This window comes from Oncorhynchus tshawytscha, linkage group LG09 (genome assembly GCF_018296145.1).
Source record: "Oncorhynchus tshawytscha isolate Ot180627B linkage group LG09, Otsh_v2.0, whole genome shotgun sequence".
In the NCBI taxonomy this organism is placed as follows: domain Eukaryota; kingdom Metazoa; phylum Chordata; class Actinopteri; order Salmoniformes; family Salmonidae; genus Oncorhynchus; species Oncorhynchus tshawytscha.
This window is the reverse complement of record NC_056437.1, coordinates 11,708,267-11,725,159: the sequence shown is the minus strand read 5'-3', so window position 1 is coordinate 11,725,159 and position 16,893 is coordinate 11,708,267. Positions and strand designations below refer to the sequence as shown.

General features: G+C 45.9%; 1 protein-coding gene across 2 annotated transcripts in view; it reads left to right on the top strand.

Moving 5' to 3' along the window:
- The window catches only part of LOC112257372 (E3 ubiquitin-protein ligase UHRF2), a 45,863-nt gene that overhangs the window by 15,795 nt on the left and 13,175 nt on the right, over positions 1–16,893 (top strand). For both annotated transcript variants that reach the window (XM_024430887.2, XM_024430886.2), the window contains exons 2-5: positions 1,008–1,454; positions 6,536–6,894; positions 13,360–13,578; positions 16,413–16,522. In XM_024430887.2, the coding sequence (XP_024286655.1) occupies positions 1,008–1,454; positions 6,536–6,894; positions 13,360–13,578; positions 16,413–16,522 (1,135 nt within the window). The remainder of the gene's footprint in view (positions 1–1,007; positions 1,455–6,535; positions 6,895–13,359; positions 13,579–16,412; positions 16,523–16,893) is intronic.

Below are 16,893 nucleotides of genomic sequence, written 5' to 3'. Positions count from 1 at the left end.
GTGTCCTTTTGTCCAGGATGGTTACCATAGAAATATAATTACTAAAACGGACATTCCATTCAAGTCGATGTTCTGTGATGGGTAGTAATTATATTTCTATACTATGCTGTCAACGTCACACAGCAGACAGACACACATAAACACGGGGGAGGGGGGTCCTTTATTGGTTGTCATAGCGACTTACCCCCCCTTCTAAGACTGTATGCATTTATTGGAGGAAAACATGCAGTGGAAGGCAGAGATTTGTGTTCATTTGTTGTGCTGACTTCAGGAATGGATGTCTGGTTTTGGGGAGACAAATTCAAATGTACAGCATATTTCCCGATTCACAATGGTGTTATTTCTTATTGGAATATTCTTGTTCTCATTGTCACAACTAAGATGCATTATTTCCCATTATTTCATTTTGAGAGATGCAGCCCCCACTGTAAAATGATTCCCTAGCCTTATCCCCCTGGTCACATAACAACTAGGACATTTGGCCCATGGACAGAGTAGATAGAAACCTGTCTGGTACAGGACAGGTGGTGCAGAGCTATTGATTGAGTCTGGAGGTGTAGTAGCTCTTCTTAGTTCAGGTCTTTTATAGGTTTTTGATTCTGAATGGTGCTGAACATCAACACATTGTCCCTCAGCCTTCTGCAGAATTCTGTCTTTGCTCTGTGTTTGTCCCTCCTCAGCCTTCTGCAGAATTCTGTCTTTGCTCTGTGTTTGTCCCTTGACAACCAGCTTGTGCTCGGCTTACGCTTCCGACGACGGGTCAGTGACGCTATGCTGATTATTTAATATCGCACAAATGTCGGCCAGTACCCCCCCCAAAAAAACAAGACCAATATGTCTGCCTACCAGATCAATTTGTATGTATTTTTCAGATGCAAGAGGGCCAGATGCTGTTTGACTATCCCAAAGCTGTTTTACCCATCTCAAAAAACAAAAACAAAAACCCCCAAAAACCCCGAAAACAACAAATAGCTGCCTGACATTGATTTGTGTCTTTTATTTTTCAGATGGAAGATGGCCACACACTGTATGACTACAACGTGGGTCTGAACGATATCGTCCAGCTGCTTATCCGTTCCCAAGCGGGGGACGCTCCAGACAGTCCTCTCGTCATCTCCCCTGTCGTCAGCCCCAAGGAGTGTGACACAATGCCCCCCACCACCCCCAACACTACGACTGGTGCAGCTACCACCCCCTCTAAACCTACCACCGTGGCCCCAACACTTACCCCCAAACCCACCACAGTCAACAACAACACAACCACCACTGGCGACACCAGTACTACCACCAACATCAGTACAACTACCAGTAAGAACACGAATATCACCAGTGATCCCAATAACAACGGAGACAAGTCTTCTTCTGGTCCACCGGCACCACTGGAGAAGCACGACAACCAGCCATCAACCTCTACACGTCCCTTCCTCATAGACGCGGGAATTGGGGTGTTCAAGGTAAAAGAGAAATAACTTGCTGGACTGTGGTACAATTTTCTCTCAGGTTGATTCATTTGTTGTTTGTGTGCGAAAGGCTGTGGGATAATATGCTATAGAATAAGAATATAATTAAGCAAAAAGGCCCGGGGGGTGGACACAATGCGTCGTGCCTGGATAGAGGCCTTTGCCGTGATATATTGGTCATATACCCAAACCCCTGAGGAGCCTTACTGCTATTATAAACTGATTACCAACGTAAAAATTGTTAGACCACAGCGCCACCGGGAGGCGGGTATAAGGCACTGCATCGCATTGCTAGCTGTGCCACCAGAGATTCTGGGTTCGATCCCAGGCACTGTCGCAGCCGGCCGAGACCAGGGGGGCCCTTGGGGCAGCGCACAATTGGCCTAGCGTCGTCTGGGTTAGGGAGGGTTTGGCCGGCAGGATATCCTTGTCTCATCGCGCACTAGCGACTCCTGTGGCGGGCCGGGCGCAGTGCATGCTGACCAGGTCGCTAGGTGTACGGTGTTTCCTCCGACACATTGGTGCGGCTGGCTTCCGGGTTGGATGGGCGCTGTGTTAAGAAGCACTGCGGCTTGGTTGGGTTGTGTTTCGAGGGAGCTCTAATCAAAAAGACAGTCCTCAGTCGGAGCTCAGTTGATTAGAGAGAGAGCATTCACAACTCTACTATAGCTCAGCTGGTTATAGAGAGAGCATTCACAACTCTACTATAGCTTAGTTGGTTATAGAGAGAGCATTCACAACTACTATAGCTCAGCTGGTTAGAGAGAGGGAGAGCTTTCACAACTCTACTATATCTCAGCTGGTTAGAGAGAGAGCATTCACAATTATACTATAGCTCAGCTGGTTATAGAGAGCATTCACAATTTAGGAGATACTGAAATATGTTTTGTCGTTAATTTCCTTCATGGCAATGGTACACCAGCAGCAGGTCATGCGGCCTCATTTCACCACCTTTTCCCCTTTGCATTGCTGTGGTTTGGGCCCACATGCCTGTGGTAGTTTGAATTGGCAGCCATGTCTCAACTCCCTCAGCGATCTGAACTCCATCTCCATAGTGACCGGCCGGCCAGGACACAGGGCTCAGGAGTGTTTAGCTACTGTAGCAGGTCCAGTGGTGTGGGTGCCAGTCAGGGGTCTGTCTGGCTGACTGGTGTGTGTGAGGTGGCTGGGTTGCTTTTATCTGTCCTATTTCACATGTGTGAATTGGAAATGTGTTTTTTTTTTTTGCATATCCCAACTCTCCCCGAGTCACCCTTGGAGAATGGGGTCACAGCCAGGGGAGGTTGATATATTGTTATGGGTCCTTATTCACAAAGCGTCTCAGAGTGGGAGTTATGCTATAGGATCAGTGTAGCCTTTTAGATCATAATGAATAGGATTTATATGGACAGGGGGGGGGGCGTCATACAACGGCACTCCTGTTCTGATAAGCGCTTTGAATACTGGCCCTGTACTCAAGTGTCCCTGTTGAGTGATGTCTGGATGGGACTGTACCTCGTCTTTTATCTCATGGTATGTTGCTCTACAGATTTAATCTCCCCTAGGCCTAGAATCAGATAACAGGTTCTAGAAGCCATATTACCATGGAACAAATGGTTGCTAGGAATTTCTCTTGGTATTTTTTATTATTCATACTCACTTACAGTAAATGGTGGAGCTGCTACGTTTTGATGGACATGTCCTGTTCACAGTTAACACCAAAGCCAAGCTGCAGGGGAGTGTGGGCCTAAAGATGCCTTGTAGACCCAAGCTCAGAGACACACTATACCCAGAGCCCAGCCCTGAGAGAGGGCCTGCCGCTGGCGAACCACAGCGGCTGTAAAAGATATGTGCTGGAACATGGACAGGACAGTCTCTTGGCTCAATGCTTATAGCGCCATCAAGGAGATGACTGCAGCTGTGTTTTCAGTTCCAAAAGTATGTGGACGCCTGCTTGTGGAACATCTCATTCCAAAATCACGGGCATTAATATGGAGTTGGTTCTCCCTTTGCTGCTATAACAGCCTCCACTCTTCTGGGAAGCCTTTCCACTAGATGTTGGAACATTGCTGCGGGGACTTGCTTCCATTCAGCCACAAAAGCATTAGTGAGGTCTGGCACTGATGTTGGGTCAATTAGGCCTGGCTCACAGTCGGCTTTCCAATTCATCCCAAAGGTGTTCGATGGGGTTGAGGTCAGGGCTCTGTGCAGGCCAGTCAAGTTCTTCCACACCGATCTCGACAAACCATTTCTGTATGGACCTCGCTTTGTGCACGGGGGCATTGTCCATGCTGAAATAAGAATACAATGGGTGTAGATCTTACCGTGAAATAGTTACAAGCCCTTAACCAACAATGCAGTTTTAAGAAAATAGTTTAAAAAATATTTACTAAATAAACTAAAGTAAAATAATAAGGTAGGTAGGTGTAAAGTGACTGCATATCTAATAAACAGGGAGTTGCAGCAGTGTAAAAACAAAGGGTGGGGGTGGTGTCAATGTAAATAGTCTGGGTGGCCATTTGATGAATTGTTCAGCAGTCTTATGGCTTGGATATAGAGGCTGATAAGGAGCCTTTTGGACATAGACTTGGATGTCATTGTATGCTGTAGTGTTACGATTTCCCTTCACTGGAACTAAGGGGCCCGAACCATGAAAAACAGCCCCAGACCATTATTCCTCCTCCACCAAACTTTACAGTTGGCACTATGCATTCGAGCAGGTAGCGTTCTCCTGGCATCCACCAAAACCCAGATTAGTCCGTCAGACTGCCAGATGGTGAAGCCTGATTCATCCCTCCCGAGAACGCGTTTCCACTGTTCCAGAGTCCAATGATGGCGAGCTTTACACCACTCCAGCCGACCCTTGGCATTGCGCATGGTGATCTTAGGCTTGTGTGGCTGCACAGCCATGGAAACCCATTTCATGAAGCTCCCGACGAACAGTCATTGTGTTGATGTTGCTTCCAGAGTCCATTTGGAACTCGGTAGTGAGTATTGCAACCGAGGACAGACAATTTTTACGTGCCATGAGCTTCACCACCCGGCGGTCCCGTTCTGTGAACTTGTGTGGCCCACCATTTCGTGGCTGAGCTGTTGTTGCTCCTAGATGTTTCCACTTCACAATAACAGCACTTACAGTTGACCGGGGCAGCTCTAGCAGGGCAGACATTTGATGAAACTGACTTGTTGGAAAGGTGACATCCTATGGCGGTGTCACTTTTGAAAGCTCTTCAGTAAGGCCATTCTGTTGCCAATGTTTGTCTATGGAGATTGCATGGCGGTGTGCTTGATTTCATACACCTGTCAGCAACGGGTGTGGCTGAAATTGCCAAATAGCCTGAAATAGCCACAAACCTTTGGCATTGTAGTGTACTAACAGGATCACTTAAACACTCAAATGTACCATTGTGCACTCTGACTCACTGTCTGATAAATAGCATATTTTATTATATTATGACTAATGATGGAGATGACTGAACAGCAAACAGGTTTACTCAGTAGATAAAACTGACGAGGTAAGCACACTCACACATAATGAACAGGAAGTAGTATATGTATTGTATTACGTAGTGTGAACAGGAAGTAGTAGCTCTATGTAAACTTAATGTGAACAGAAAACACCAAAAATCTGCTTAACTTTGATACTGCTACTGAGACGAGTACAGTATTAGTGATATCTCTGAAAGCTAACGTTTGTTTTAGTTAGTTTGTGATCAATTGTTGCAGGTTCAGGGTACCTGTATTATTGATGTGCTACTGTTTTTGGTGAGACTTGTAGTTTAAGATTGAAATGTACTCAAACCCAGCAGGTAAGGTCTCTGTAGTGTTGTGGTGTCTCCCTTGTAGTGTGTGTTCCTATATTTGTATTTTTAATCCCAGCCCCCTTCCCTGTAAGAGGCCTTTTGCGTTTTGGTAAGCCGTCATTGTAAGTAAGAATTTTTTCTTAACTGACTTGCCTAGTTAAATAAATATAATAAAAAAATTGGCGTGTGGCCCAGAGGATGTCCCTGTCAATTAGCAGTCCCCATTGGCCTGTAGAGATGAACATGTCTGCTTTCACTATCCGTCTCTCCTGGAGCTGATGACAGGACCACATGAAAACAGCAGCCTGACTGAAGGCTCTGTCTGATTCTCATGTAGATGTGAATTAATATGGAAAGGTACAAGCTTTGTCCTTTATAAACAGGCTGGTGGGTTTTGGAGACTAGCGTTGGAGTCGATTCCATTTAAATTCAGGAATTTGATTTACTTCCTGAATTGAAATGGACTTGACCCCCAAAAACCCCACTGTCCCTCCCAGCCTAACCCTAACCCCTAACTCAGCTCTTTAATTCAAGGACTTTACAACGATGTCTGATACTTTATATTCTGCATCTGTACAAGGCTGAGATCTGGATTGATGGTCTCTTGGTGCGTCCTCGGTTTGTTTTTATGATGCGTAACGTTGTTAGCTAATAGAGTTAGCCGCTCAGGGTGATGTCACTGTTCTGGAATGTTCATCAGTTCTGGAATCTTCATCCGTGAGTTCTTCAGTGAGTGTTTGTTGAGCGGCAACGGGGGGACGGAGAACCTCCATCCACTGTAGCCACGATACACATTGTAGATATGCTCAGAGGTCCCAGACAGCATGTTGTTGGCCTTGCCCCTCCCTGTCTCCTAGCTCTGTTATGCATGTGAGCTGCTCATTTCCCGTATACTGAGGCAAGGGCGGCACATTTATGGCATAGTCAACGGTGTTTAGCTAACACACTGGAGACAGTGTCTCTCATTTTGTCGCTAATCATGAACTTTTTCTTTCGTCAACTTTCCATTGCCCAAGTAACTGAGGATTATTTTCCACCACTTTGTTTGTTCATGATGTCAACAAAAGTAAAAAGGCTTTGACTTTTAGGAATACCTTTTTCTTTTAACATTTCATCACTATCCTTGAAATGTCCCGTGAGTCTGTTGCTTTGTTTACCCACAAACCTGTTATTGCTTTCATCAGTACTCAAAGCCAGCTGCACTCTGCACATCCATACATTTTAATTGTATGTGTGCATTTTATTCATAGTTGAAAGGTAAACTCAATTTTCTGTTTATTTTTCTCCTTTCAGATAAACGAGTTGGTGGACTGCAGGGACATAAGCATCGGTGCCTGGTTTGAAGCCTGCATCGACAACGTGTCACTCAGCCCAAAGGGACAGAACAGCACCAGTAAAGCTCCTACAGCAGGGAAGGTTGGCAGGCCTAGCAAAAGGACGAACGGCAAGCTTGAGACAGAGCCGGGCCAAGGCCAAAGCCACCTCTCCTCCTCAGACAATAATAATAATAATAATAATAATGGGAATAATTCTACTTCTGTGTTGAACTCTGACAGTATTGGACCAGGGGCTGGGCCCTCCACCTCTCAAACAGACTATACTGCCACAGACAAAGAGAAGGAGGATGTGACGTATCACATCAGATATGATGAGTAAGTTGTCCGTGCTTTCTGACCTATTAGGCTTGCTATTGCAGATTCATAGTTTCCTTTTTTGGTTTGCTCATGGTTTTAGAAAAGTTTAATTCAGTTTGGTGGGATTAACCAACTGTGAGTGGTGATGGATCCTACCAGGTAAGACTGGGGTGCTTGGGAGTTCAGGAGGAGATGTGATTGCATGCTATATATGAATGAATGATCTAAGCCATAAAAACGGCTGTATAACACGATATGCACTTACAGTATGTAGTGCTGCACCATTAGATACAGAGGAGGAGAGATTACATGCCATATAAATCCCCGTATATCTACCATGATACTTCTTGATGTGCTACACCATTGGAGTTGATTTACAATAGCCCCACCCTCTCATTTGACCCTTAACCCAGGAAACAAAAGCTCAGGCACTAATTGAAGAGAATCCTATTTCTCTGATAGCCTTGGTGAGTCAGTCAAATGGAAATCGATGTGCAACAGGAAACCATTTCCTGTCTCAGAGATCCATTAGAAAAAGGAATAAAAACAATTTGTCTGCAGCGTTGATCCTGGAGTGAGAATGTATGTTTTTAGGACTGACGCATAACTTTCATTTACACACAGTTGCTAGGCGGAGAGTAATAGCCAGATGAAATAGACAAGGTATAGTTCAATTCTGGATACATCCTGTCAGTTTGGAAATCTGAGATGTTGATTTGTATTTTTACTATATTTACACTATATTTAAACTTCCATGGCTTCCAACTTCTCTAAAAACAACATTGTCAGTAGTTGGTGTTTTGAACAAAAACTGGGACAATGTGTTCAGTTTTACATGCAATCAAAGTAGGGAACATCTGCAACATATTAATGCAAAAATGTTTTTTATTTAACTCACGCAATTTAAGCAGAAATTGCCCTACATCCTGCTGGATGGTGAATGTTCCCCTGTAGGGATGTTTGGGATGTGAACCCACAACCCTTGGGTTCAGAGGGAACAGGAAATGGGGTCAGGTTGGAGCAGCTTGTTTAAAACCACAGCCCCTGATTTATCCCTCCCTGCCTGCAGCTTATAAGAGAATGTAGAATAGGTTGGTGTAGGGGGAAGCTGCTAAATAGAATTTGGAGTCATCTTTTTCTGGTGAATCCATTCAGAAGGAGCCGTTTCCATGGTAACCACGGAGTTCTCGGGAGCGTTACTCTAACCGCCTCATCTCCACATTCTAATTGCTGCCTAAAATTGAGTGGCACATCTAGCATGTCACATGGAGAGGTACAGGAGGCTCGTTGCTGTGTGAACCACATACACCACTGCTGTTGTAGAGTAGCTATCAATCTCTTCAGCCATATTGAAATATGATCCGTGTTTGACTTGGGCAGGAGCTCACCGACGCTGACTACTGGCACCTCACATTTTCTACTGCTTGAGCTCCTGTTCCTCTTATGGAATATTAGTTCAAAAGTATTGTGCAGATCCTGAACCAAAATATACACAGTACTGACACCCAAAATGAGTACCGACGTCTATTTTCAGTCCAAGCCAAGCACTGAGTATGACGATTGCAAATAACATCAACGCATATTTCAAATGACCCCAAGCCAAGCAGCTTCTCTCTCTGGCTCTGATTGGTAAACGGCACAATCTACCTTCCCAGGTTTTTACTGTTTGTTAGAGCGCGGAGCGGAGGGTTTTTCTCATCTCCTTTGTGTGCGTTGTGGTTAGGCAAGGCTTTCCAAGGTTCTTGCTGTATAATTTGATGCAGAAAAGCAGCCTGTTTCACATTGAAATCTCAAACTAATTTCCAACAAAACTGTTGCCTCCAAGATAAAGAATCTTCTGCGTTTTTGTTGTTGCCTGTTTTTCTATACTAACAAGCATCTCAGATCTGGCTTATGGTCCGTCTAGTATTTGGTCCAACCAATGCATGTACATCCATCCAACCAGAAAAAAAACCTGGATAGCATAAATAATACAATTATCAGATTATATAGTTATATAAAATAAATCAGAAGGAATATATTACCCCAGAGACCATGCAATTTCAGTATTGTGGCAGCTAACCCCCCCTTTCTAATTTAGCTGCATGGATTAAACCTGGTACTTAGATGTAACAGATCTAATTCAGTGTATTTTCATTGTCTATTTCACTATTGCTAAAGGCAGACTGAGACCAAATGCCTGCAGGTCCATTGAATTATAAAATAATGCCGCTGTTACAACAGACTTGGCAACCTTGTATTGCGTGAATAGATCCAACCAGGACTGCCTTCCTGCTAGTAAATTACTCCCCCACTGTCCTCTCAATGCACTTCACTTCACTTATCCTCCCTCTTGTTTTCAGATTAAATGTGATTAAACAGATCTTTAATTTTTTTTCACCGTTTCCATTTGAATCCTCAATTACAAATGAACAGAGAGGTTAACAAAATGTGATCATTTCACCCGTGATGCTACCATGGAGTAATTACGCTCAACTAAGAACAGCTGTGTGTGTGTGTGACTCCTCATCTGAACCCAGAGACCCTATCAAACCTATCATGCAGCTTATCTGACAGCCATGGGACCCAGCAAAACGATATTGGTTTTCACATCTCTCCTCTACATGCTGTACATGAGATCTGTCTGGTTGTCTACTTATAATGTTGATCACAGTCTCTCCAGTCAACACTCTAAATTCCACAATCTAAAACCCAAATTCTAAATTACATTCTAGAATCCCTGCTTCCAGCTCCTCCTAGGTCCCATGTACAGTATGAGGGTCTGTGTGGCCCATGTTGGGGGTGGACCACCGTGTGCTGAACACTGACTTCTGTTCTGTTCTCCCCCTACGGAGCCTCCTGTTACTCTCCCAGTGTCCCAGCACATTGACTTCTGTTCTCCCCCTACGGAGCCTCTGTAATCCCCGCCACCCAAAAAAGGAAATCCGTGCCTCTAGCCTGCTATCCTCACACAGTGTCCCAGCACACTGATGACTTGAAGCTGTTACTGTGCCCAAGCATTCTTCCCTAGTGTCTACTCACCTATACACTAGTCATGTTGATGGACTGAATTGTAAAATGCATTCTAGTAGAATGCATAAATGACTTGCATTAACAGGACACATTAGCATACATGTGTTAAGTAGTGAGGGCCCTATGCACTCCCTCTCTCTCACACAGACACGCACACATGAACATACACACACATGAACATACACACACATGAACATACACACACATGAACATACACACACATGAACATACACACACATGAACATACACACACATGAACATACACACACATGAACATACACACACATGTAGAGGGTGTTGCTGTGAACCATATGCTGGTCTTCCTCTCTCCCTCTGTGTAAAGCGTCGGCCCGGGGGCTATAGAGGGTGTGTGTGTGTGGGGTACCACGGATTGATATTCAGGACATGAACATGATTGTGCAGGGAGCACATGCAGGGAGAGAGAATGTGAGGGACGATCAGACTGAGGAGGTTGTGTCTGAAACGGCACCCTATTCCCTATATACTGCACTACTTTAGGCCAGAGCCCTATGGCACCCTATTCCCTTTATAGTGCACTACTTTAGACCAGAGCCCTATGGCACCCTATTCCCTTTATAGTGCACTACTTTAGGCCAGAGCCCTATGGTACCCTATTCCCTTTATAGTGCACTACTTTAGGCCAGAGCCCTATGGCACCCTATTCCCTTTATAGTGCACTACTTTAGGCCAGAGCCCTATGGCACCCTATTCCCTTTATAGTGCACTACTTTAGGTCAGAGCCCTATGGTACCCTATTCCCTTTATAGTGCACTCCTATGGCACCCTATTCCCTTTATAGTGCACTACTTTAGACCACAGCCCTATGGTACCCTATTCCCTTTATAGTGCACTACTTTAGACCAGAGCCCTAATGCGGGTCCACTTCTATCTAGGTTTCATAGTACAGCCAGTGGCAGCTAAGCCTCCTCCCCATGCTAATGTGTGTTGTAGCATCCATTCAATGGTCAAATGAATGTCTAAATAACAGTCTTCCTGTGGTCGGGATTCCATCACCCCACAACTGTCACATTTATATGATGGAGGATGGGCTGAGAAGATTAGCACAAAATCCTACAGAAACCACTGTAATTGTATTTCAGCAGGGTGTTAAAGATTTAAGATGCATCTGTCTAGTCAGTGTGTTACTAACTCAAATGAGATGGTCAGACAGATGCATGAGAAGGTCAGAGGAAAGCTCTGTGATTTGTGACACTGCTGTGTGTGTGTGTGTGTGTGTGTGTGTGTGTGTGTGTGTGTGTGTGTGTGTTAAGCAGACGTAGGTGAGCTAGTCTCCAGCTTTCACACCGTCCCTTTAAAACGGTAGCTCCCCTTGTTGTCTCTTCTCTCTTGATCTCCGCCACAGAGATCCTATGTTTTATACATTAGACATTCTTTTGATGTAAAACTCTGATAACCTGGGGGATGTGGGGAATAGGGAGGGATGTATTTGAAACATGCATACATATACAGTATAGCCTACACTTGCATCATTTACTCTTTTCTTATGGTGATACATACTTGACAAACTCTTTCTACATCTCTAAGCCCGTTGAATTTGTCCCAGTTCACAGTGCATATTATATTTGCTATCTGAGTGCCTGCATGTGTGAAATATCAATTTATCCAAAGAGGTGAACCTGGACCCAGTTTTCCTTGCATGAAAAAGATTAGTGACTACCCAAGGAGACCCCAAATACAGGGGTGTGTTGAACGGTGCTCCCTCACCTTTTTTTTTTCTACACTGAACTGGTAAAAATATTTCTGGAGAATTCTGGAAAATTGAAGTCTGATACATTTGAAATTATATTTAATTACCGCTAATGTCATCCATCGAATGACAAACTAAATGAATATGTAGGCTATAGCAGCATACAGGGTGGCAGGGTAGCCTAGTGGTTAGTGTTGGACTAGGAACCGGAAGGTTGCAAGGTCAAATCCCCGAGCTGACAAGGTACAAATCTGTCGTTCTGCCCCTGAACAGGCAGTTAACCCACTGTTCCTAGGCTGTCATTGAAAATAAGAATTTGTTCTTAACTGACTTGCCTAGTTAAATAAAGGTAAAATACAGGGAAGAAACCACCATTTACCAACCTGTCTTCCCTCTCTCTCTCTCTAGTGGTGGTGCAAATTAGGAATAAACTGTAGGCTTGTGCAGAGGCCCGTCGGTCGGAGGCTTGACCACTTTGAACGGACCAAATGCGACATAACAAGAACTGCCACAGACAGAACTCCTGAGGTTGACTTGGAGCTCATGTACCACGTACTTGAACTCACCCTACTGTCAGACGGCTTAACTTACAGTAACGTATACAGAGAAAGTGGTCCACCACATGAACCTTGTCATCACACTAACGAGATCTAGGATCCAAATTCACTGCGTGTCTGCCTTGATGTTCATAAAACTCCACGGACACCTCTTGCTCAGTGAAACCCAGAACGATATGTTGACCACTTGGTAACGGTGAGGTCCTTTCAGTGCCACAATTTTGAAGGGCGCTCAAATCGCTTAAAATAACCCTAATCAAGATCTGTTGCCTAATATTCTTACTCATCTTATTATTATAAATAGAAGATTATCACTTCTCACAATGCTCATTGAGTCAATTTAAATCAAAGCTGAATGAATGTCTCGCAAGATCACATAATGATTAATCATGAAGTATTTGACATCACAGAATGTAATATAATAGCATAGTAAAAGCATATATGTTACACCAAATACACCTCAGTCATTTCTTATCTGAAGCTGAATAGTCAACAACAAATCCTGCGCCAAAACTAAACAGCGCATGCCGACAGGCAGGATATAAGCTTTCATAACAGCTGTCCAGCGATCCCAATTGATTGGTGTTTGTTCTGACGATGGACACAATGAAGCACATTCGACAGTGACGGTCTATTTTGAAATGAGTTATGCCCCTAACTTGGTTTTTGTGTGGGCATAGGCAGACGTTGCAATTGGAGGATGCATTATATGCATATTCTATAATGATATTCAATGGGCTACAAATGTGGATTGAAAAATGACGTCATTATATAAAATAAATGTGCTCCCTCGCCTAAAAAAAATAGCACTACTGCACAAATAACATGTATCATGAAGATAACATGAAGATTTTTTGTTGTGATTTTGCTATTCAAAAAATTATGCGAATGTGTGATTTGTATCACTTAAAATGTCAGATATTGCATATATGTTACGAACATTTCAAGTGAGTATACTTTGCCCCAAAAAATTAAAAATGAATAGAAAATGTACTCAGGTGTGTTGATATCTTATGAGCATTTTGCATGCATTGAATTAGCCAAGCAGTTCTGTCAATTCCCTCTGAGAGTATCATTTAGGAGATTTACACTCCCTGTAGATGCTTTACATAATGAATGCATTTTGGGGAAGATGTTATGTTGTTGAGGAGGAGGATGATAGATAATATTCTTTGCGTTCCCTAGTTACCCTGAGAACGGCGTGGTGGAGATGTGTGGCAGTAACGTGCGGCCGCGGGCTCGGACCCTGCTCCGGTGGGACCAGCTCACGGTAGGCCTGGTTGTCATGGTGAACTACAACATAGAGATCCCTGAGGAGAGGGGCTTCTGGTTCGATGCTGAGATTACAGCACTCAATGAGATCTCCAGGACCAACAAGGAGGTCCGCATCAGAATCCTGCTGGGGTAAGAGAGGACATGCTGGGAGGGTTAAGAGAGGACATGCTGGGAGGGGTAAGAGAGGACATGCTGGGAGGGTTAAGAGAGAGGACATGCTGGGAGGGTTAAGAGAGGACATGCTGGGAGGGTTAAGAGGACATGCTGGGAGGGGTAAGAGAGGACATGCTGGGAGGGTTAAGAGAGGACATGCTGGGAGGGGTAAGAGAGGACATGCTGGGAGGGTTAAGAGAGGACATGCTGGGAGGGGTAAGAGAGGACATGCTGGGAGGGTTAAGAGGACATGCTGGGAGGGTTAAGAGAGGACATGCTGGGAGGGTTAAGAGAGGACATGCTGGGAGGGTTAAGAGGGACATGCTGGGAGGGTTAGAGAGGACATGCTGGGAGGGTTAAGAGAGGACATGCTGGGAGGGTTAAGAGAGGGACATGCTGGGAGGGGTAAGAGAGGACATGCTGGGAGGGGTAAGAGAGGACATGCTGGGAGGGTTAAGAGAGGACATGCTGGGAGGGTTAAGAGAGGACATGCTGGGAGGGTTAAGAGAGGACATGCTGGGAGGGTGCTGGGAGGGAGAGGACATGCTGGGAGGGGTAAGAGAGGACATGCTGGGAGGGAGAGAGGACATGCTGGGAGGGTTAAGAGAGGACATGCTGGGAGGGTAAGAGAGGACATGCTGGGAGGGTAAGAGAGGACATGCTGGGAGGGTTAAGAGAGGACATGCTGGGAGGGGTAAGAGAGGACATGCTGGGAGGGTTAAGAGAGGACATGCTGGGAGGGTTAAGAGAGGACATGCTGGGAGGGTTAAGAGAGGACATGCTGGGAGGGTTAAGAGAGGACATGCTGGGAGGGTTAAGAGAGGACATGCTGGGAGGGGTTAAGAGAGGACATGCTGGGAGGGTTGGGAGGGGTAGAGAGGACATGCTGGGAGGGTTAAGAGAGGACATGCTGGGAGGGTTAAGAGAGGACATGCTGGGAGGGTTAAGAGAGGACATGCTGGGAGGGTTAAGAGAGGACATGCTGGGAGGGTTAAGAGAGGACATGCTGGGAGGGTTATGCTGGGAGGGTTGCTGGGAGGGGTAGAGAGGACATGCTGGGAGGGGTAAGAGAGGACATGCTGGGAGGGTTGGGAGGGTTAGAGAGGACATGCTGGGAGGGTTAAGAGAGGACATGCTGGGAGGGTAAGAGAGGACATGCTGGGAGGGTAGAGAGGACATGCTGGGAGGGTTAAGTGCTGGGAGGGTAGAGAGGACATGCTGGGAGGGTTAAGAGGACATGCTGGGAGGGGTGCTGGGAGGGTTAGAGAGGACATGCTGGGAGGGTTAGGAGGACATGCTGGGAGGGTTAAGAGAGGACATGCTGGGAGGGGTAAGAGAGGACATGCTGGGAGGGTTAAGAGAGGACATGCTGGGAGGGTTAGGAGGACATGCTGGGAGGGGTAGAGGGACATGCTGGGAGGGGTAAGAGAGGACATGCTGGGAGGGGTAGAGGACATGCTGGGAGGGGTAAGAGAGGACATGCTGGGAGGGGTAAGAGAGGACATGCTGGGAGGGTTAGAGAGGACATGCTGGGAGGGTTAAGAGAGGACATGCTGGGAGGGTTAAGAGAGGACATGCTGGGAGGGTTAAGGGTGCTGGGAGGGTTAGAGGACATGCTGGGAGGGTTAAGAGAGGACATGCTGGGAGGGTTAAGAGAGGACATGCTGGGAGGGTTAAGAGAGGACATGCTGGGAGGGTTAAGAGAGGACATGCTGGGAGGGTTAGAGAGGACATGCTGGGAGGGGTAAGAGAGGACATGCTGGGAGGGTTAAGAGAGGACATGCTGGGAGGGTAAGAGAGGACATGCTGGGAGGGTTAAGAGAGGACATGCTGGGAGGGGTAAGAGAGGACATGCTGGGAGGGTTAAGAGAGGACATGCTGGGAGGGGTAAGAGAGGACATGCTGGGAGGGTTAAGAGAGGACATGCTGGGAGGGGTAAGAGAGGACATGCTGGGAGGGTTAAGAGGGACATGCTGGGAGGGGTAAGAGAGGACATGCTGGGAGGGTTAAGAGAGGACATGCTGGGAGGGGACATGCTAGAGGACATGCTGGGAGGGGTAAGAGAGGGACATGCTGGGAGGGGTAAGAGAGGACATGCTGGGAGGGGTAAGAGAGGACATGCTGGGAGGGTTAAGAGAGGACATGCTGGGAGGGTTAAGAGAGGACATGCTGGGGTTAGGGGACATGCTGGGAGGGGTAGAGAGGACATGCTGGGAGGGGTAAGAGAGGACATGCTGGGAGGGTAAGAGAGGACATGCTGGGAGGGGTAAGAGAGGACATGCTGGGAGGGGTAAGAGGACATGCTGGGAGGGTTAAGAGAGGACATGCTGGGAGGGTTAAGAGAGGACATGCTGGGAGGGTTAAGAGAGGACATGCTGGGAGGGGTAAGAGGGACATGCTGGGAGGGTTAAGAGGACATGCTGGGAGGGTTAAGAGAGGACATGCTGGGAGGGTTAAGAGAGGACATGCTGGGAGGGGTAAGAGAGGACATGCTGGGAGGGGTAGAGAGGACATGCTGGGAGGGTTAAGAGAGGACATGCTGGGAGGGGTAAGAGAGGACATGCTGGGGTAACAGAGACCTGTCATGGGACAGTTTCTGTTGGGAAAGTCTGTTTCTCTCTTCTAGGTCAGATGATTATCCCAGTTATGTAACTTAGATATTTCTGCTTACGTAAGTTAAGGACTTTCTCTATTTCTGTTTGTTAACCTCAAAACATCCTAATAGCCTGGCTGAGTGGGTGTAGAGAACAATCCCTGTGGAGCTCTGATGGACTGATTAACACATTCTCTCTCCCCTCCTCTTTTCCCAGAGGGCCAGGGGACGTCATCCCAGACTGTAAACTGTTGTTTCTGGATGAGATCTATCAGATTGAGAAGACTGGAGCACACTCGCTGTCTGCTGTAGATGGACAGTTCAAACGTAGGCCTCAGCACACTCATACCAATACTACAGTCTACAGCCAATTAGGGCTGAGATGGAGCATACCACAGCCAATCAGGGCTGAGATAGGTCTACCTAGTATGCCAGCTGTTCTAGAAGCGCTGAGGTCAAGGGGGTACTGCAAAGAAGTAAATTGAAATTGTTTTCATCAATTAGCCTGAAATTGATACATTTCAAATACTTCTTATATAGCATTCTGCATATTCAATTTAAATGGCAAGATTACATGGGTTATTGGCATCAATACATGCATGCATGTGTGTGTGTGTGGGCTTATGGGTATTTGTTTTTATCGTATGGTTTTGTTCGCCTGTGTGTGTGCCAATTCTTTGCATATGTATCTGTGTCTG